Here is a 22804-nt window from a genome sequence, read left to right on the forward strand (position 1 = left end):
AATAACAATAACAATTAATCTCCTCAGGGCTTCTTCACATTGTAATTATAACCAAGCCCCTCATTAGTCCCACAGGGGGACGGAATCCAATGCCATATGGTATTTTACACTTCGGATGCTGTGCGTACCAATAGCTGCAAGGAGAGAGGAAAAGGGGGAGTTAACAATTCATATCCATTTATGGAGCAGGCACAGCCCTCCTTGGACCCAGTTCAGCAGAGTCTGAGTGCCTCAGATCAGGAACTTTATCTGGCCAGGGGTTGCTGCAGCACGCCGGGGCTCTGGGGAGCTCTGCACAGAATCCCTGGGCTGGCATCCCCACCCTGGAATGAATTAAATGCACACACACCTCCCTGGGAGCACCATGGCTGGGTTCTACGGGTGCCTGAAAAGTAAAAAGTAAGTGCCATGCTGAGCCCTCCCCTGCACCTTCCCAAAGGGAGCTGAGTCCAGTGGGTACTTTGAAATTCTGTCTTTGTTGTGTTGCAGCTGCAGACTTGAACAAAGTGGGTTTGCCTTGGGTCTGAAGTGCCAGCCCGAGCACAAAAGTGCAAAAAAAAAGTCCTGGCTGAAATATTTGTTTGGTGAAAATTGGTCATGGTTTTTTCTCCTTCAGAGGTATAAGCATGAAATATTGGAAAGGGCATTAAGAACCTTTTTCTGTTTAATTATAGCAAGAGGGAAAGTTTCCCCTTCCCTAGAGGTTAGCTGTATTGTTTCTATATTAACACATAAAAAGGAGAAATACAGAAATACACATTGGCTTTTAAAAAATGTTCAGCTAGAAGTCTGGCAGTAAATGCTCTTTAAGAACTTGATGAGCTCAGTTTTTCTATAAGTAATCTGAGGTTTGTTTCTGTAATTGCTCCCTGTTGAGAGATTTGGTTGTATTTAAAAAAAATTATTTTTTTATTGCTTTGCTGGCATGTTCTGTTGGAGTAGGGTATCAAGGGAAAATAGAATGAGAGAATCCTGTTGTGCTTTAAACCACTATGAAGATGCATTCTGTTTTTCCTTTGACATTCTCCCTGCTGAGGAATAGAACAAAATTTCCTGCTACCAAACCTGAGGAGTGGTTTGATCTTGTTTTGCACCAACAGACTGCAGAGGGCTCTATCCTTGCACCCGCTGAGAGATTACAGACAGGGAACAGGCACAGTGGAAGGCAAGTGAAATTGTGTCTTGAGGCTTAAGATGTGAATACTGATAGTTAGGTGTGTGGGTAAGTCCTGGATAGCAGAGGCAGGAAAATAGCTCAAAAGTGGAGCTGGCAGTTGACTCCTTTTCCTTCTCCCAGACGTTGGATCCCTCATACCAGCAGTTTGTCTCACATTACTCTGGTGGAAATGTGCATTTTCAAAGGCACACAACTCCTACTGGATTTCTGTTAGCTTTTCCATCCCATATTAACTCCTTTCCTCCTTTGATATTTGTGACAGGGAATTAATATTTGGCAGAGAAGTTTGATTTAGATAAAGGGAGAGTGTGCCATCAGAACTAGCAAAAGGGCTGTCAGTGAGTCCTGATGAGGATAGGTGGATTGGCACTTGAATTGACAAAAAGTAGTAAATTTACATTGTTTGATTTCCCCCCCCCCCCCAAGTCCTTCAGAATCTAATGCACTTAAAACAAATTTGTGATTCAGAGAGAGTCTATATAGGCTGGACAGATGAAGCTTTGTTACATGTGGTAAACCATCTCTTCTTTCCTGGTCAATCTCCACCTGACTTATGAGGAACAGGGTTTTTTTTATTCAACAAATTCTTCTTTTTTGATATTCTTCAGTTAGGTCTCTACACTTGATATATGTGCACAGCTTATATTCCTCAGCCTGTTATTTCAGCCCTGTGATGTGTTCCCAGGTGAATTAATGCAACTACTAACCCTTTGCAGTCTTCACAGATTTTATGTGCTGATTTGGCTGTGGTTATTGGCACTTAAAATGAGTTCAAGACACCAGTTGCAGAAATAGTGATGTTTCTACCCTGAGATTAATTTTCAATGAAATTTGTTTGCAGTTTAACATGAAGTGTTTGTCTTTCTGGACAAATGTGTCATTGGAACAACTTCCCAAATTCTCACGTGGTCATTTGACCTGTAGGAGTTAATTTGCTTTCTGAATGAAAGATCTTTTGGAATGAAATTACTTTTATGCTTTAAGCAATTGGTTTGGATACCAGTAGGAATTTGGCCAAAGTGACTTGGAGCTCAGTGCCTGCCAAGAAAGCTGCCATGGACTTTGGGGAAGGGTTCCCCCAGGGCTTTGAGCTGCTGGGTCCAGCTAAAGCACCTGGAGTGTTTTAAAAGCTGCTTTAGGGAGTGCTCTCCTGTGCTGCTGGCACATTTACCCCACTGCCCCACTTTTTACAAGAGGAAGCAAAGGCTCTTGGTACACTGTAATAATGTGTGGCTGAATCTGATTTTGTACACATAGTCTTGTCCCTGTGCTTTGTTAATGTCCTCTTATGAAATGAAAAAAACAGAACCCAAAGCCTAATCCAGGTAATTCTTCATCACAGTCCCAATCTTGGCTGCTATTTCACTGAAATAAAACTTCTAAATTGATTTCATATTTCTCTTTAACCAGCATATGCAACCTGAGTAATCTTGAATTGTTCTGCTAAGTTTATCATCACTCTTGTTGCAGAGTTCTGTTTCTTCCTTGCTCCTAGCACGGTGCCAGAAAAAAAATATTAAACCTGAACAAATATGATAAAGTTTCCTAAAGCCTGTGGAGGAATCTTTTCATGTGCTACTCAGTTTTTGGGACTAGCCAAGTATGTTGTTATGAGCTGAAAATGTGGTTGCTTGAATAGCAAGGTTCACTGATGGTCAATGCAAACTGCCAATTTCCAAAGATAAATATAGTGTGTTAGAAGCTATATAAAATATTTGGCTGAAGGCTTTATGTGCCAGCTCAGTCTGGTTTCTATAGCAGACTATAAGAAAATGTATTTAACTGTATTTAATGTGGTCACTCAGGATTTCATGGTGCCTTTCACAAACAATCCCAGAATTATGGACATTTCAGCTTGAATGTCTTCTGCTTTGCCAAGCTTTGCACTTCCAGTGGGGTATTGTGTTCTTTTCTTATATTCCATAATTGTCAAAAAATGCTGAAGTGCACTTTTATCCTGCAAAGAAGTTCAGCATTTGGGTAAAGCAAGTTGATCAACGAATGCACCAGTAGAATTTTCAATATATTTCTAGATTGTTTGAGATTAAAGCAATTGCCAATCTAAAATGATGTTATGACCATGAAATTGAGTAAAATATGTTCTCTGGTTAGGCTATGTGCTGCTGCTGTATTTTGTGTTGTTGCTGTTCAGATAAATGTCAGGAGGAGATTGTGGTGATCGCTGGGTTTATTCTGAAGATGGCACAGAGCTGTCCACCTGATGGGTGGCTGTCTGTCCACTGCCCCTGCACCTTCACCCCAGCCTTCTTGTTGAAGAGGCTCATAGGGGATGGTGGAAATCCCAAAAATCCCTTTGTCCTTGCAGCCAGTTGCATTTTTTACAACTTTCACATGTTCGTGTGGTCGTTTGAGCCTTTGGCTCCCCATCCACAGCCAGCAGCTGCTGCTTTAGCTGGGACAGTGACAAGTGCATGGGAAGTGCTTTAAAGCTCCTCCAACTGCTGCTGCAGGAGCAGCTTGGCCCGGGGCAGGCTGAGCCTGCTGGCTCCTCTCTGTCAGCAGCTCCTCATCCTCCCCTGCCTCCCTCCCTGCTGGAGGCTGCATTGCTGCAGGGCAGAGGAGAGGCACTGCTGACTGCAGGGAGCCATGCATTGCTGCTGACTGACGGCAGGGAGCCATGCATTGCTGCTGACTGACTGCAGGGAGCCATGCATTGCTGCTGACTGACTGCAGGGAGCCATGCATTGCTGCTGACTGACTGCAGAGAGCCATGCATTGCTGCTGACTGACTGCAGGGAGCCATGCATTGCTGCTGCTGACTGCAGGGAGCCATGCATTGCTGCTGACTGACTGCAGGGAGCCATGCATTGCTGCTGACTGACTGCAGGGAGCCGTGCATTGCTGCTGACTGACTGCAGGGAGCCATGCATTGCTGCTGACTGACTGCAGGGAGCCGTGCATTGCTGCTGACTCACTGCAGAGAGCCATGCATTGCTGCTGACTTCAGGGAGCCATGCATTGCTGCTGCTGACTGCAGGGAGCCGTGCATTGCTGCTGCTGACTGCAGGGAGCCGTGCATTGCTGCTGACTGACTGCAGGGAGAGATGCATTGCTGCTGACTGACTGCAGGGAGAGATGCATTGCTGCTGACTGAATGCAGGGAGCCATGCATTGCTGCTGCTGACTGCAGGGAGCCATGCATTGCTGCTGACTGACTGCAGGGAGCCATGCATTGCTGCTGCTGACTGCAGGGAGCCATGCATTGCTGCTGACTGACTGCAGAGAGCCGTGCATTGCTGCTGACTGACTGCAGGGAGAGATCCATTGCTGCTGACTGCAGGGAGTGATGCATTGCTATGCATTGCTGCTGCCTGACTGATTGCAGGGAGTGATGCATTGCTGCTGACTGCAGGGAGGGATGCTTTGCTCTTTGGCACTGTTTTAGACATGAAGAATCTCTCCAAGACTCCAAGCTGTTTAAAGAGAGACACTGAGTTCCCTGGCCATCCCTGCCTGTGGCATCCCCCAGCATCAGCTCGGCTCAGCCATGGTCCATGGGCTCAGCTGGCAGCTTTGGAATCAGTGCAGGCTTCCTGGGAGCAGTGGCAGGGTCACTGTCCTTGTGATGATCTGGGATCTATCTGTCTGTCTGTCTGATGAATTCAGGAGAGGTGGAATGCTTCCCATAAACACTTTGGTATACTTAAATATGTCTGTTTACATGTCTTTTTATTGTACATCACTTTAGCATATTATTTCATAAGAGAAAGAATCCCTCATTAACAGCTTTTCAGTGTTGGGGGATTTTGAGATGAAACTATCTGAGTATGATAGGTGGTTTCTGCCCAGCAAAGCAAGTTCACCTGTGCAGAGACAATCCTTGGATGAGTTTCAAGAAACAGGTTTTATGGAAGGTGGAGAGCTCTTCCCACCAAGCCAAATCAGAGAGTGTGAGCTGAGGTAGAAAGACTCCTCAGGGGTTGTGAGTCTCTTGGAGGAATCTTTCCATGCACAGCCTATGATCATGTTCCTGTATTAGGCAATTGTACAGTGTTTGGATACTTGTGAGCATTTTGTCTTCAGCCCACAGGAATCATTCAGTGCTCTGCCTGGTATTTAATGTATAGAGACCTAAGTCCTGTTTTCTTATTCAAAAATAGCAGAGAGGGTGAACAAAAGCAGTTAGGAGGTGTCAGAGCCATGGCACTGCAGGGAGTTGGGCAGTGTTAGTACAATGCTACTGTATTATTAACCAAAAAATCAACTACTTCTCTTTGTGATTCACTCTCTTTGACTCATCTTTGTGCAAAAAGTTCAATTCTGCTTTAATCCAGCAGTGAATCACTCCCATCTCCTCATTCTGTTCGTGCTTCTCTCTGGATGGTGTTTGTTTTTGCAGGCACAGTGGTACAGTGTGTTTGCTGGCTGTAGGCAGAGGAATTCCAAGCAGTCCTGTTTGTTTGGTTTCAGTAGAACAGCCCTTTTGCTATCACCAAGGTTCTGAGTATTTGGCTGATATGCTGTCAGATTGACCTCCACTGCTGCTTGTCCTACATCCCTTGCAGTGGAGCAGAAGCTTGGGCTGGAACAATCTGCTAAATGTGATTCTCACTCTTCTGCATCCTTTCACCATCAGGTTTTTTGTCTGATTTTGCCAGACTTAGCCATGAAAACATCTTGTCATAATTTTCCCTTGTGTTCTCTTCTTAGACAGAAACTTCTGCTGCTCCGTGTCTAGCTTTGTAGCCCTAGAGCCAACTGGAGAGATTAATTTGTCATTTCCTCCTTGTGCAGAGTTCTACAAAGTTTTAGGCTTTCATATCTGCTGTGATGTGAAGGCCTAGAATTGGATGTAAAAGCTGAAATCTGATGATATGTGGGACAAAAATGCAGTGGGTTCAAGTTGTGCTTCCAGCAGATAACCTACCTGAGCTGGTGGAGGGCAGCTGGAGCTGATTACCAGCCAGGTTTGAGGAAATCTGAGATAAGTCTGTCCATGGGGAAACAGGAAAAAAACCCAAGGTAATTCCAAGGTTGATTCTCTTCCACCCCCCATATTTCTCCTGTAAGAAGACAGTTAAGCACAAGGTGTTCTACACTAATGTGATTCAAGCTCATAGTTCTGCATTACATCTGTTATTGTCTCAGGGTTGGTAAAACTATCATGGATTAAGTAGTTTTAAACATTATTTTGAATACAGCAAATACTAACTGCAAACTCTCATATTTTTTGTTTATCTTATTATTTTACTCATAATTATTTTTTTCAAGTTTGCAGTTGGCCTCCCAGTCCATTGGGGGAGTCACTGTATAAACAAAGAAAAAAACCCCAGGCAGTTGATATCCTGTCTGATTTTGCTTGCAGATGCTGAGCAGTCACTGCTCATCACTGGGCCAAAAGTCAAGGTTGTGCCAACAGCCCAATGTTTCCAACAAAATATGTGTGAAAAAGGCCACACACATCATTATTCATTTCTTTAGCTGCACTGTTACACCTGTGTGTGCTGCTGCATTTGGAGAGGTGTCCAGGTGCCAAGACATTCTGTGCTCTGTTGTGTCCTGTCTCCATGCTGTAGCATGTTGGTAGCTTTGTGACTGTTGTGCTTCAACCCCAGCAATTCAGCCCCACAACAGCCACTTCCTCACTCTCCCACCTGCTGGGACTGGAGAGAGAATTATTAATTAATTGGAGAGGATAAATGTGAGAAAACTCTTGGGTTGAGATCAAGACAATTGAATAGGTAAAGCAATGTCATGCACACAAGCAAAGCAAAACAAGGAATTTATTCCCCAGGGCAGGCAGGTGTTCATCATCCCCTGAACAGCAGGGCTCTGTCACATGACACCATCCCTCCAAATGCCCCCCTTCATCCTTCTCCTCCAGTTTTCCGTGCTGAGGATGAGGCCCCATGGTCTGGGACATCCCTGGGGTCAGTTGGGATCAGCTGTCCTGGCTGTGTCCCCTCCCAGCTCCTTGTGCAGCCCCAGCCTCTCGCTGCTGGGGTGGGCTGAGGGGCAGAGAAGGCTCTGGGTAAGACCTGCTTAGTGCTGAAGGAAGCATCTCTGAGTTATCAGCAGTGTTTCAAGCACAAATCCAAACCACAGCTCTGTACCAGCTGCTAGGATGAAAATGGCCTCAGCCCAGAGCAGGGTGCTCTTAGAGGGAATTGTAGCACTCTCAGTCAGAGCAGGGAAACTTGGCTGTGCAGACAAAGCTGCTTGATCTTGCTTTCTAACCATCCATCCACAGCCAGGGTGGCATTCCAGCTTCAGAATTTTGTGGTGGTTGTTCCTTTTGGCCCCTGAGATTCAAGGATCTGGTGTTAATTAGTGAGCTAAATATTTGTCTTGTATTCATGATGAATTCATTTATGCTTAAACGTTCTCAGGAGCATGTAACTGTGCACTTCTGCTGGGGCTTCCAGATATCACTCATCTAACAAGGCACTTGTGATCCACACAGTAGCTCTGATGCAAATGAGATGTATTTGAGTGGTCTAGCTCAGAATTAGGATGGAGACATTGTGATAACCATCAAGCTATCTCTGTACATGGGAAAATACAGACCTGACAGAGGTGTGGAGGAATTGTTTGCTGGTTCACCCTAGCAGCCACACTGCTTTCCATCATTTCAGTTCAGTGAAAAGAATGTTTCAAAAGCTTAAATTAAAAAGATGCAAGTTGTCTCATTGCTTCCTTTCTTGCAGCCCTGGCCTGTGAAGATCTCACAGAATGTCTGTCCCCATCTGATTCTCTCCCCCTGCTTGTCACTACCCCATCCTGCAGTTCTTGTTGTCTCTGGTGCCAGTTTCTGCTGTCATGGTACCATCTCTGCCCCTGATGCTGCTGTACCACTGCCTTAAAATACAGTGGGAATTCAGCTTGATACTGCATTGGTGCAAAACACCATTAGCTCAGATAATCTTATTTTAGATGATCCTGTTTTAGAGAGGTATTTGTGTCTGGAATCCAGAGAAGTGGGATCCCTTTTTAGTAGTTGCTCATGCTAGAGCAAAAGGTCAGGAGTTGCCCTTGGGACAGAAATGGCTCAGGAAGTGCCCTGAGCACATGGATGATCTCCCTTGGCTCCAGGAGTTCTCCATGTGCTTCAAGACCATTGTACTTCAGGAGCTGCCTAATTTGAGGCTCTAGAGAGAGCAGAGCAGGCACAGCAGGAGGTTTTCTTTAGGATAGAAGAAGGGAGGGAAATAAAACCATCAAACTTCCCACAGAGCTCTCTCTGCAAACACAGAGGCTGCCTCTGGCCTTCCCTGATCAAGAGCCAGGATGGGCTCTGAACTGCAGAAATGCCCAGGGCAGTGGGAACTCAGGGTGAGCCAGCCAGACACTGTGTTTCAACTGGAAAGGAGCTGGCCTTGTTTTTATTTGTTGTGTGTACAGGCAGCAGATACTGACAAATAGGCTTTGGGACTTCACATGAAGAGAGATTTCCTGAGCTTCCTGCCAAAGGCAGCTTCTGAGACCACAAAGCCTGTGTTTTATTTGCTTCTTTATAGCCAAAAGATGGCTGGCTGGTTTTATGGGATTTTGATCTTCAGAGAAAAATTGTAACAGTTTCTCCCAGCATTTTCTGTTTTCCTCCCTTTTTAAATTTTTTAAATTTTTTTTTAAGTGCACTTTGAATTCTAGACCATTACATGTCTTTGTTATCTTTTGTCCTGAGAAGTTTCATTGTATCTGAAGATTTTTTTTCCCTCCATCTTTAACCAAAAGTTGAAGGATAAGTGACTGTTTAGAAAAAACCTTAAAAAAAAGGAAGCTTTAGATGTAGCCTGAAGTTCCATGTTTCAATTCTGGTGTTCAGTTCTCTATTGTTACAGCCTCATTTTTCCTGCAATAGTCAGACAGCTTAATTTGGTGAAAATGCCTCCAGAGGTGATATTTAACTCTCCCACAGGGCTCATGAAGCTTTGCAGGAGTTCAGTGTGACCATGGTGATTCCACAGGTAAAGAAGCTCATGGCTGAGTGATAAATAACCTGGCTCTTGTTAGAAATCCAGTGATTTCTGATAGAGCCAGGAAAACCAGTGAATTTACCCAAATCCCAGCCCAATAGTCTCCATCTGCTAGAATAGGTTTAAAAGACAAGCTCTGTCTCATAGATTTTGCTGTCTAAACTAATACTTGTCACCTTCAGAATTTGCAGATATTGACCATTTCCATGAAGTTTTCTCAGGCTCACAGACTTTCAGCCCCTATAGAGCATGTTGAAGCCAGCTGATGGCAAACCTCTCCTTTGCCACCTTCTGCTGATCCCTTCAGAGCAGCCCATAGACCCCCAGGGCTCTGCACACCCCAGGTCACATCCCAGTCATCTAAATTTATCCTTGAAGGCTCCAGGGGAAGCAAAATTAATTAGGAATTTGGAGAGGGGGTAAAAAGCACATACACAAGCTAGAAAACAGTGGCTAAATATGCCCACCACCAAATCTGGGATGGAAGATTACACTCACTTGTGGAATTTACCACTTGGAGAGGCAGAGACCGTGAGCTTGACTTTTATTCCCATCCTTGACTCTCTGACACCTTGACTCTGCTGGCATGAGGCTTGTCTGCTGTTCAGTGAGAGTGGTTGGCATTTCCTGTTGCTTTGCCTTGAGACCATTTCCAGAGGCAGTGATGCTCTCTGGGAGCAGCTCCCAGCTGGCAAAGGCAGCCTTGGTTACATCCCTGATGATTTTTAAATGCATGTTCCTCCTCCTCCACAGCTACTTCAAATGTATCCCTGTCAAGTGGATCTGAGGGTGTCTCCTGCTGCTGGCAAATGGTTCCTTTAGTGTGGTTGCTGGGAGGCTTTGCTATTCCTTTTCTTCTTTTTAGGAAGAGTGGGAGAAGATCCTCATTCCAGCTGTTTCCTGAAATTTCCCCAGTGTGTTGGTGTGAAGAAAAAGAATTACTACATGGGAAAAGCTTACTCCTATGCTAATGCCAAGTGGTGGAATTTAACTGGGTCATTTAATGGCCATTCCTTTAAAATGGAGACAGTCTGGGGCCAAAATCTTGCTGTGGCTTAGATCATGATTTTGTTAGAGCCAATCTTGATTTGGGCAAATTTATGTCACATTTCTCTGCAAATGCACTGTAAAATCTGTGATAAATTATTCTTAGGGATGGGCTATCAAGAACCATTTTCCTTGGCTTTTGGCTAGCAGGTAGATATTTGCTGTATTGTCTGAGCTGATGCAAACTTGCAGCAGAGATCTTGCACAGACAGCAGCTACCCAAGATCATGCTAATAAGAACAGCAGAGTAATTAGGGGCATGAGGACAGCTTGAAGTGGCACCAAACCAAGTTAATCTGTCTGGCATTGGTGCCAAGTGTTGCAAAGCTCTGGGACTTCACTTTGGCCTCCTGAGCTGAGTACAAACCAAAGCTGCCCTGCTGCTGGTACCTGCCTCAGGTTTACAGTCAGTCCCCACATGCAGGGACACAATTCCCCAGTGCTAAACCAACAATTGGCAGGAGTGCAGGGAGTCTGGGGAGGTGGGCCAGCAGTGCAGGGGAGAGAGGAATTGACTCTTTGAGTTTCTGGACTGGGAACAGAGTGCTTATGAATTTTTCCCATTTACCCTTCCCCCTTCTTATCCTCTTGCCTTCTCGCACAATTACAGAATGAGTCTGTGTGACTGTATGAAAGGCATTTCCTCCTCTTCCTTTTTTTTTTTTTAAAGTCTGCTTCAGCCCACCAGCTGCTTTCCATTAGTGTTGCACACACACTCACTAGGAGGGCAGGACATAATGCTTCAGGCACTGTTGAACAGCAGAAATCCTTCAGAATTGCTGTCAGGCAGAGCCTTCTCAAGGCAGATTGTAGCAAACAAGAGTTCAGCACATTGGGACCTGTCTTCTGGAGAGTCTTCACAGAGGAGCCAAGGTGTGGGGACAGAGGGGGTTGGGGGCATTGTCTGAATGCAAGGTGTGAGAGCTGGGAACAGATCTCTCCATGTGCATGGTTGTTGCTCTGGATATCTTGTCAGGGTTAGGAGCTGAATGTTGTCTGTTGCTATGGGAAATTATGACTCCCTGCTTGATTCTGGGAGGATATTTTATTGATATTAAATATTATCCAGATGCTTATCCAGACTTCCTAGTGGGTGCTACTGCTGTATTTATTATTTGTGATCCTTGGACAAGGACCTTAAACCTTCTTGAACTATCTCTCCTTCAGTGAAAATTACAAGATCAATATTCTAAAACTTTATAAACTCTTCCCCTCCCCTTTACCAGTGGAGAGAGTAGCAAGAATCCTGGTGTAAACTCCTGTTTGTGCTAATCTTTTACACCTATATTAAACAGTCATGGGAGGGACCCCATGGGAGGGACCCCATGGGAGACACCAGCTAGGGACTGGCAAAAACCCCTGGGAATTCCATCCTCGGAGCACTCCATTGTAGAAGAGCACAGTGGGATCAGCTGTACAAGGTCAGATCCTGGCTCCCCCTCTCCTGTTGGATTGCACCCTGTTTCAACAAAGCTGTTTTGTTGAATCCCACACTGTTCAGCATTTTCTGTGACCGTGGGCCTTGAGTGCAGGTCACTCATCTCATGGAGAGCAAAGGGAGCTTTGGTTGCTGAGTTTCTGATATGCTCAAGGGATGTGAAAATTGAATAGAAATCTGGCTGGCTTTGCTATTGCTATGATTGACTCTGAAATCCTGTTCAGTGAAGTTGCAGAGGATAAACTTTACTTCACTTAGCTGTTATTGGATTAATGAGTTCATTGATAGCTTGTTGGGCTCCCTGAGAGAAAAGCCATCAACCACATTTTGTCACAACCAAGTCCTCTAATGTGCTTTAATAAGAGAGAAGAAAATTTAACCTCTCATTCACCTTTTGCTGCAGAATGTAATCTGAATATTAAACCATCCTGCATTCTGTGGCTTTTTTTTGACCTTGGTTCTCAGGAGGAATAGAGGGGCTTTCTCTGAGGTCCTGCAGTAGCTTGAAGTGTGTTCTGGGGGAGGCTGGCTGCAGGGTGGTGACCTGGAGGACCAGATGAGGTCCACAGGCTCCATTTTCCTGTGCTGATGCCTCTTGCTGTGGAAAGTGTGTGTCCTGAAATCTGGACCATAAGCTTGATTTCAAATAATTTTTGTAGCATGGAGGAAATTGGTCTTTAAAAGCCCCAGGCAAAAATTTCACCTCTTTCTCTTGGCTGCTTGCCATTGTCTGTCTTCTATCGGCCATGAAGATGCTAACTGAATGCAGTGCCTTGCATTCTTGAGGCTTTATTTCCTCAAGCATTTATTTGATAAGAAAGAGGCTGTTCAGGGTTCAGCATCTCCTTTGATCTCTCTGTCATAAGGCCTTGTGGAATGCTGATGCAGAACCATGGACTGAAGCTGAAGAAGCACTGAAGGTGGGCTGGGAGCTTGCCTGCTGTGCAATTTCCAAGTCTTCTGCTCCACTGGAGAGCCAGCAAGGAGGCTGTGTCCTTTTCTGAGGCTGAGCAGAGAGCATTTCTCTTGAACCTTTGTTAAATTCAGGAAACTTGAGTCCTGTACAAAGCTAACTTCCCAGGAGTCCTTAAATACACAAACCAAGCAGTGAAAGGGAATTGTCTTTTATTCATTTGGTGAGATTCTCTCACCCCTTACCCCCCATGTACATATTGAGTCATGTGCTCAGCTCAGCAAAGCAAATGGTCAGAGCACCATCCTGGAACTGTATTTCTCTTGCCCTATCACTGCCCTCCCATAGAGAACTCCAAATATTTGTCCACTTGGTTCAGTTTGCAAAGGGGAGACAAGGACATTTCTCCTGTTCCTGGAGATTTCTCATTACTTTTCAGACTCATTAGTTCCTGTAATGAGTTGAAGGGCTCTGAGTGAATGCAGCACAGTGGGGTTATCAATGGAAATGTTATGTGGGATAGCAGAGAGAGCCTAGATCTAAACATCAGACCAAGTGAGGGTAGTGGTGACTGCTAAGTTCCATTCTCTGTTTTAAAGGTGAAGCAAATCCTGCAACTTTATAGGGGTTTAATTGCTTTAAAGCACACCCTAGCAATGAGAATAGGGTGTAATAATGTCAATATTATTTTCGTGATTGCATCTACATAGGAAGCCACTCTTTGCAAGTAATTAATTAATTCACATTTGTGGTAATCCAGCCCATCATGCTGTGCAGGGAGAGGCAAAAGCTGTGCTTTTGGTAAACTTTCAGTCTTTTCCATGGCCCTGCATAGGAATTGATGCAGTGGATTTACTGGCCATGGCTGAATCTTGCTTTTGAGGGGTGTGGCAGAGATTCAACATCTTGTGTGCCCTGTAGCTCTGCAGCAGGAGGTCTGTGCACATGCAGGGATTGCAAAAACTGTTGAGAGAGGACTAAGAACATATTAGAAAGGTGTAGACTGGGGAAATGCCCCCACTGTTCCACACCGAGGAGAAGTCTCCTGCATCCCTGTGCAAGCATCTCCTCCCAGCTGTCCTGGGGCACCTCAGGAGTATCAGAAATATGCTCTAAAGGCCATTTATTTAACCTGATATTTTTATCACTGAAAATCGATACACAGACAGTATTTGTTTAAAACTTTGTCTCTAATGGTGTAATGCTCCGGGAGAGCTCACAGGGGGTCAGCACAGCTGATTGCACTGGATGTACAGGGTATTGATACATCCTGACACTGTGTCTGTCTGCTGTTATTAAGGCCTGGCAGTGGTGAATGTCTGGAGGTTTTATTGGTTAATGCCTGTGCACTCATGTGTACTTGGATTGATGGGGTTTTGTCCTTTTTCTCCATTACACTGACCTCCAGGCTAGGGCTTGTGGCTCAGAACATTTGCTAACTGTTCTCTGTAAAGTACAACTCACTACCACCAGAATTTGAAGTCTAAATGTCACCTAATTGCTAACTTTCCTCCAGGTTTGTCATCAGGTTTTCAATGATGGAACCTCCACTTTGCTGGTGGAATATAGACACCATATATTATATGGGTTTTTTCCTGTAATTCAGCTACTTCAACTAACTCAGAGCTTGAGAAAATCTGTAATGTTCAGTTCACTGGAAAAAGATGATGAGGTCCTAAATGGGGCACCTCTGTAGTTGACATTTGAGCTCCATGTGCCCCAGAGAACTCAACTATAAAATTGAGTTAATGCTGGAGCTGATTTGACTGTGAAGAAGCTGCCTCAGAGCTGAATTGATTTGCAGTTGTAGCTCTACTTGTATAAAAGATATACCAGTTGGAAATAAATGAGTTACAATAAACACTGCAGTCAAAATATCTTCAAGGGCTGGAAGGATTCTGAGTGAGCAGCTGAGATGATTGAGTTAAATAAATGTTGAACTGATGCAAACAAATCTGGATCTGAAAGCATCAATTTTCTCTTGCTTTGGTTGAACTGAAGGTAGAAAAGCAGAAGTTAGAGATCTAAATGAGCCAAATTCCAGGTCCACTCACATTCTGTAAAAATAAACTCAAGTCTGGAGACTTGTCAGTTTGTCCTTGTAAATTTGTTGAATGCTTTCTCAATATTTTATTTCAAATGCATTTCCCTTTACCTCAGAAAAATCTAATTCAGTGTGCATGGTGTATAAAGTTGAGAGGAAAAATTGGAACCATTTTAATATAAAGAAGGAGTCTATAAGAAAGTCTACTGATGACTGCTTTAAAGAAAGTATGTAGGAAATGCAAACATTTTCATAGATAATTGATGAGACAAGGGGAAAAAAAGGATAAAAGTTGAATGGTTATGATCATCCTGAAGAAAACTTGGAAATCTTATTTTTTATTGCTTGTCAATATTGTCTGGCAATTGTTTCAAGAACAACCTCAGTGCCTCTCAGTTAGGAAAGGTGTAATCAGTCCTGGTTGTTGCAATGACTTTTTCATTGGTTTTTAACAAGCAGAAGTGAGATTATTTGGAACTAGACTGTGTTGATGCTCTCCTGTGCCCAGTGCTCCCAGGGGATCTGTTTGACTGCACTTTGCTTCTCTTTTGTACCTCCCCAATTCCTTCCCAGAGCTCAGCAGCTTTACAGTTGCCATGTCTGTGTGGTGAGTGCAGGGAATGCTTTACTCCATGGCTGCTTTTGTCACAGGAGCCCTCCTGTTTCACCTCCCTGAGCTGCTCCTTTCTTTTCTCTGACAGACACCTCTGCCTCTGAGTTTGTGCACTTTATCTTTTAAGGCTGTCTGAAGATGTGGGCTCATAGAAGGGTCCCAGTGCTTTTGGGCATGACAGATTTTAGAGTATGTGGGTGATGTAAAAGAAATGGAAGAGTTTAGTGATTGGCCAAACTGGTACAGAATCACAGTCTTGTTTGCTGTTGAGATATTTGACTTGGCTGTATTGTTACACCACTTAAATGTGGCAAATTGTTAGATGTGCTCTATGCAGAAAAGAGAGCAGGATTTGGTTGTAAAGATTCTTGCTCTTTGAGTCCTGACAGCATATGGGAACCTCTACTTACATAAAAGCATCACTGAGGTACCTTCCATAACAAAGGACAGTGTTCATGAGCTGCCCTGCTAAACTGTCACACTTCCATTGTTGCTTGACATTTGTAACGCCTGTGGTCTGCTGCTTCATTCCTTTGTCTGTGACAGACACCCCTTTGGAAAATACAAAGTGGAGCCAGTTACCACTGAATGATGTTAAAACCAGGCTGGACTTCTGTTTTCATCGGGGAGGAAGATGATGCCATCAGCTAATTTGGTTGATCAATAGCCCTGCTGGCGATAAGGTTTCAGAGCTTGTGGTTAAAAGCTGATTGCACTGCATCCAAAATAAATTTGATCTATTGGTTTCCACAAATGTAGCATAGCCTGGAATGATGTTTCAGTGCTGATGCTTAACTGGTTTTAATAATGATGACAGACTAGACTGGTGCCTGCTGTGAGCACACTGTGATGCATGAACCCTGGGCAGCTGAGCACTTACTTCTGCTTTTTACAGTAGTGTGGAGCTGTCACTCCCTAGCACAGGTTCATCATTCTAAGACTGGGAAGCATTACAGTGTTTGCTGAGCAAGGGTAATGACATCTTTCCTGAAAGCAAGCGCTGATTCTGGACTCCTAGCAAGACAGAGGTGCTGGCAGTGATTAGACTGGATTGTTAGTTGTGGCTGGAGAAGTAAGTGTCACTGAAAAAATGAGAAATTCTGTGGCCAAAGTGCACAAGAGTGTGCAAGGCGTGGTTCTGATAGCCATTTGGGCATGTAGTTTCAGAAAAGATTCAGCTGTGTTGTTTCTTCATGCTGGGTGGGACCATATTCTGCTGGGGAGATGGACTAAAATTAAACTGATGCTTTCATCTCTGTTTCAGTGACTATATAATGGCCACGAGGCCCACAGAGGTCACACAGTCACCTGGAGACACAGTGGAAGAGTGCACAGGTAAGCAGCTGTTCTCTGAATGTACACCTGATTTGGAAGATTTGTTTTCTTCAATTACTCAGGTCTGTAGTGATCTGTTTTGCAGTGTTGTTTCCTGAGGGCTTCTTTTGTAGTGTAAAGAAAATTCTGTGTGTCTCTGTCAGCTGTCAGTGTTATGGAAAAGATGATTTAATGTGCAATACTGGAGTGACATATCCTGTTGGAGGATATTCCTTTTGATTCTGACCTGGATTTTAAAATCAGGATGTTAGAGCTTGAAGGGCTGATTGTTGTGCCTGCACTGATGGATCCTGCAGAGGTGGGAGCTGAGCCTGTTAAAAATCCTCTGTCTGTGGGAGCTGTATCAGACCCCCAGCAGCCTCTCTCTGCCTCTGGCCACAGGCAGACATTTGTTACTTATTCTTTAATCTGTGGCATGGTCTGATGCAAACAGTGTGAAGGAATTGAATAACAGGCAAGAAAGTAAAATATCTTACTTATGCCAGACTTGTTTACATTAAAGGATATCCCCTTTGCCAGTTTGAATATGAGGAATAGCATCATGTCTGAAGCATCTCTGGAGAAGTGGCTGTCACACCATTGGATTTTTCTCTCTTTTCTTTGGCTAATGTTTTGCAATAATCTTAAGTGTTTGTGTTTTAAAGGTCATCTTGCTTTATCCTTTAGAAATATATTTGCCACTATCAAAATATTGTTAGAAGAGATAAGCAAATGGCAAAGTTAGTTGAACTCTGCTTGGCAGATGGATAGAGGGGAAGAAAGTGCAATGATAGATGCTCAGCACTCTCTGGTTTCTTAGATTTATAATCTAGTTTGTCACACAGTCTGGTGCTATCCCAGCAATCTGGTAAGCTTGTGTGAAGCCCATGCATGAAAATTTTGTACTCAGGTTTGCTAAAAGATTCAGAAAAGAGATCAAATTCTCACCTGGGTGATAGGAAAAGCAGGACATGGCTTATGATCTAAAGTGTTGGCTCTAAATCCACCAGGAATATTTCTGACCCTAAATGAACAACATTTTTAAATAGTTAAAGGCTGCTGTGCTGTTGTCAAGGAGTTCAGGAGACACTTGGCTGGACTTGGACAAAGCCATTTTAGATCTTCTGTTTACTTCCAAAGGTAATGAAGGATTGCCTCACCTCTCCCTCTCCATAATTAGCTGATGATGTAAAGGCTCTGGGAGGGTGAAATCCCCACCTTCACAGTCCAGTCAGTTACACTGATTTATTGAGGTTTGCCTTGTTGTTTGTAGTGCAAGGCTCCCAGTGCATGCTGCTCCTTCTCTGGGGCAGGAACCAAAACCTGCCAGCACCCAATGTTGGTGGTACTGAATTCCATGATTTTATTGCCTGTCTGCCAATATCTGGTATTTGCATGAAGCTAGAATCATGACAATTTCTGAGAATCTTATCTATGGGTTGGGATTTTTTTCTAGGTGTTCTTAATGTTGAAGCTATCTAGTCCTTGGATTTGAGGGAAACAAAAGATAGAAAATATCAGATAGAAAATATCAGAAAACTGACTGCACCCTAGGAAGTCAGAGACCATAGGAGATCCCCAAATGAATGGTTTAATTTGAATATGATCACTGACCTCCCAAATCAGATGTTCTCTATGCTTTTTGTAGTTTCAATTTTTTGCACTGGAAGAAGCAACCTTTTCTTTTATCTTATTATAGGGAAAAACTATTCAATGAGTAGAAACTCCTGAGTTAATTTTCTCTGTGCCCAGGAGACCCAATGAAACAAACAATACACTTACAGTAAAAAATACAGAATCCACAGACTTTACAGAGAAAGGAAAATGCTTATTCCTACTTCTTTTCTGTTATAGTTGGTTAAAACATAGCATAAGCAACTAATTTTTGGGAAGGCTTTTCCTTTTTAGGGCAGTAACCTAGAAATTTAGTATTTTATTTTTAATGCCATAAAACAAGATTGGCAACCATAATATTTCAAAAATCACCAGTGGATGAAGGGGAAATAGGCATAGTTGTTTGAGCTTGGGTTTTTGTTATGCAATGGCTTTTCTCCCATTTTAAGTATTAAGGTCCTCTTGTATTTTATTAGTCCAAGTATCAAGTAACAATTTATTGTTATGTTGGGCTGTTTCACAGTGCACTGGGATGTAGGCACCTTTAGCTTAAAGGTGGCATCCTTTTAGTGGTGTGCAAAACCAGAGCACAGCTGTTCCCAGCAGGAAGCAAACAAGAGCATTGTCTTTCTGAGCCATGTCTTTTTTGCTAAGTGCTCTCTCACAGAACAGTCCCACAGCTTTCATCTGCACCCAGCACTGAGTGCCCAGCAGTGATTTGATCTTTTTTTACATATTAATATGGCAAGTGCCAGTCTCTGGAACTGCAGGGAAACTTGCTGTCCTCTCATTCATCTGAGGCAACTGACTGTTTGCAGCTGAGCAGAGCATGGTTGAAGAGGAGTTATTGCTGGAGGGGATGTACCCCACACAGCAGTAATAAATTAGAGTCCAGAGGAGGCACTGAAGTGACTGATGTGTCTGCATCAGATCCTCTCTGTTGCACAATGGTCCAAGTGCTGTCCCATGCCAGCTGGGGATTGCTCACTGGCAGTGTTTGGAAATCCTTTCTGCAGCCTCCATTCTACAGTTAGCACACCTTCTGACTAGAAAAGTATTTGGAGTAGTACCTTGGCAATGTTTGCTTTTGTGGCAAGACTTATGTCTGTTTCTCTCAAGCATCCTTAGGATCACTTGCTGTTGTGTGGTGGGCTTTTTGTTTTGGTTTGGTTTGGTTTGGTTTTTTTTAACACTCTCCTGGTTCTCTGGAAATGCCAGCATCTAATTAAGCTCATCAATAATGCCTGCACTAGAATCCAGCTTGCTTTCTGTCTCTACAGCTGACAGTTCACCAGGGTACATGACCAATATACATGTCCTTGTTTCTCATTTAGATAGACTTTGAGTTGCAGAGCTCTTTGCCTGTCTCAAGTTTGCCATTTCATTCTTTGAGTCATTGGCTGTGTTAGCAGTCATTGCAGAATTGATCATTTTGGGGAACTACTTCCATTAAACTCGTTAAACATTTGTTTTGCCTATCTAAGGTAAACCAGATCAGCTTTGACAAGTTTCCTGGAAGAATACCACACAGATTGTCTAGTTGTGGATAGGAAAGACAGGAATGGTCAGGATATATTTCCAAAGGCTCTGAGGCACACTATCAATGCCTGTTTTACTGGAGAGGCTCTGGGTGCTTGCTGACTGTCCTCTCCTGCCAGTTCTTGCTCCAGCTGCAGCATGAAGCTCATTGAACCCTCTGGGAGTCTTAACAAATCCCAAACCCTTGGGATTAGCTCTAGGCCACAGCAATAAATACAACCTGTGTGTTTTCTGTGGCTGTCTCATTCATTTATTGCTTGATAAGCAGCAGTGGAAGGTAAAAAGGCCTTCCACTGATAAACCCTCCCCAGAGCAGCCACATCCCATTGTTATTGTGGGACTGCAGTGAGGTCTCACTTTCCATGGTTTGAAAGATGCTTTGGTCTCAGGAGCAGCCCAGGTCACTTGGACAGCAGCTGCAGGTCTCTGGGGGCTCTGCACAGGGGTAGCTGTGTCACCAGGCGTGGGGACACTGTGGCAATGTCCTCGTGTGTCCTGACACATGGTGCTGGCACTGGGCTGAGGAGCAGGGAGGAGACAGGGGGAGTAGATCTCAGTATCATTGTTTGTTTCTCAAAGTGGCCACTGTCTGCTGCAGCTGTGTGGTGGCACTTTCAGCCCAGATAAGGCCCATTGGCAGAGATCCCTGCACGTACAGGGCACACGTTGAGACAGAGCATCACCAACTAAATCATTGCTGGGAGAGAAAATAATTGTCTTGAAATAATGCCCTGCTTATGAAGGAATCCTCCAGCTGTGGGCATGTGTTATGCCAACTGCTGTAATATATTATTTGAACAATGAAGCTGGCTCAGATATGCAATGATGTTATTGCTCTGAGTGTGTATTTAAGTCAATCACAGGGGTCTTAGCACAATAGTTTGGCCCAAACCAGTCAAAGTGACCCTCGGTGTAAGGGTCAGGGGCAAAATGCAGGACTTGTGTGCTGAAAGAAAATATACATAAGAATGTTGAAGTATCTTAGCTCTTATTAAAAATAAAAGATCGGTGATGTTTCATGCTGGTTTTTTTTGTTTTTTTTTTTTTTTTTTTGTATTTTCATTTGGACTATGGAAAATCTGAAACCAAGTGAACAGTTTTCCAATTGTGTTCTTAGGGCTGCTCTGTTTGGGGCTCTCATGTCCTGCAAGACAATGTCTTAATTTAAGTTTGCTTCTTTGTCCCTGGAGGGGTTGTTGATTTTATTTTGGGACAGCTGTTTAATGTGGAAAGAGATGTTTTGGTTTTGGAGTTTATAAATTCTTTTTCCAGTTTCAATCTTTTTGCCAATGTTGAATGTCCTTCACGTGCTGTCTCCTTAGAGCACTGAATAAAGAATAAGCAGAACTAAACCAAACTAAGTAAGAACTTTAATACTTAAAGACATTGACAGCAATTTTTATTGAAGACACACCAGGCATGATCACTGTTCAGTTGTAGATAGATACATTCTCTATATAAAGTATGTTTTTGCATAGACTGGAACCTAGGTAGGCACCACTATTGTCAGCTTAATGCCAGTGTTGCTCTATAGGAACCAAATGTAATAATTGAAGCCTCACCTTTCACTGGACTCCAGCACTGAATTATTTACAGAGGAGCTGACTGAAACTGAATGGGCTGCTCTAGCTTTGAGCCTTCCTCCAGGATTTAAGAGATAACATTACCTAAGTTAAGCAATACTACCAACTTTCATAAATTTTCTTTTTTTCGCCATGTTGCAGGAAAGAAAAAATCCAAATTTCAGACTTTCAAGAACTTCTTTGCCAAGAAGAAAAGGAAAGAACCTCCACCTCCCAGGGGAGAGAGTAATTTAAAACCTTGCCAGTCCAGCAGCGATGTCAGCATCGCTGTGCTCACCACTGCTGCACTTCATTCACCGGGGGAGGCTGGGTAAGCTGCCAGGGAAGGAAAATAAATAAAAGTGGACCTCTCACAGCAGTAGGATGAAAGCATGAGTTGGCCCCTTAGGAGCAGCCTCTGTCCAAATTTGTGCAAAACAAGCCCTAATGCTGATGAAGGAATTCCAGGAATTTCCTCTTTCTTTGCTAGAGCTCGAAGAGTCAGCCTGGAAAGGAGGGGGAGGGCAGAGGGGCAGGGTGATCCAACCTCTTAGCCTAAGAGTGCAGCATAAATATACATATACATATACATAGCCTGGAATTACAGAGGAATGTAGATTTGCACATAAGAGGCTGATCTGTACTAAAGCTGCAGTTAATTCTATATTTAATCCTGTGCTTTTTTTTTTTTTTTTTAATGCTGGTGACTGCCAGAAGAAAATACAGTAATTCTCTTGCCAATACATCTGATACATATGCAGAGAGAGAAAAAGACAGAGATCTTGTACTGGCAGTCTCAAGAATAAGGAGACCTCAGCCCTTATGGGTAAAGAATTCCCCAGATGGAAAGGCAAATACATCCTAATGCACATGCATTCTTTGCAATAAATAAAATATGCCAGCTAATAGTGAACATACATTGCAGTAAATAAAAGCTGTATGACTGTTTTTCTTAATGCAGTAAAATTATGTCTTGCCCATATGGAGTACTTCTCATGCTGAAAAGGACTATAAAATCAAACATAAAAGGATGGGATGGCTTCATTAATGATGAAATAAGGCAAGTGCCTTGCTTGTGTGTAGAGCTGCTGTCCTGTAGACTTACAGAGACATTAACCATGATGTATAATGGGAGGAAGCACAAACTCTGACCTGTGCTGTGAGAGAAACAGCTCTGATTGCCTTCAACACCACATAAACTTAGAGCAAATTTATTTTGCCCTGCTGTGAGGCTGTGTATAACTGCAGACTGACTGACTACACCTTTGGGGCAGCAGAAGGGTTAGTCCAGCAACTAGGGGAGGTGTCTCTGGAGATGTGAAGAAGGGGGATGCAGGAGGAAAAAGAGTTATTAGTTTGAGGTTTTTTGATGTAGTGCATTTACTTAATGAATGTTCACAGTCTTTCTCAGCTTCTAAATAAAGAGAGAATCTATGGTTAGGCAAAGAGCCTATTTGACTTCCTTGCAGAAGAGCTTTGACGTACTGAGTTTCTCATGACAGAGCTGTGTTTTCCCCAGAGCCAAACTTTCAGAGGCAAAGCATTGCCTGTGCAGCATCTGAGCCAGGGAATCCATGTAATTTGTATTTATTAATAATAGTCTCAT

The 22804-nt window shown here is 43.5% G+C and overlaps 1 protein-coding gene across 1 annotated transcript in view; it reads left to right on the forward strand.

Moving 5' to 3' along the window:
* The first annotated feature begins 376 nt into the window (after positions 1–376).
* Positions 377–22804, forward strand: part of KIAA1210 (KIAA1210 ortholog) — a 38338-nt gene continuing 15910 nt past the window's right edge. The window contains exons 1-3 of the mRNA XM_036402465.2: positions 377–399; positions 16434–16504; positions 21361–21529. Coding sequence (XP_036258358.1) covers positions 16444–16504; positions 21361–21529 — 230 coding nt within the window. The 5' untranslated portion in view covers positions 377–399; positions 16434–16443. The remainder of the gene's footprint in view (positions 400–16433; positions 16505–21360; positions 21530–22804) is intronic.

Source organism: Molothrus ater, chromosome 14, assembly GCF_012460135.2.
Source record: "Molothrus ater isolate BHLD 08-10-18 breed brown headed cowbird chromosome 14, BPBGC_Mater_1.1, whole genome shotgun sequence".
Taxonomy (NCBI): domain Eukaryota; kingdom Metazoa; phylum Chordata; class Aves; order Passeriformes; family Icteridae; genus Molothrus; species Molothrus ater.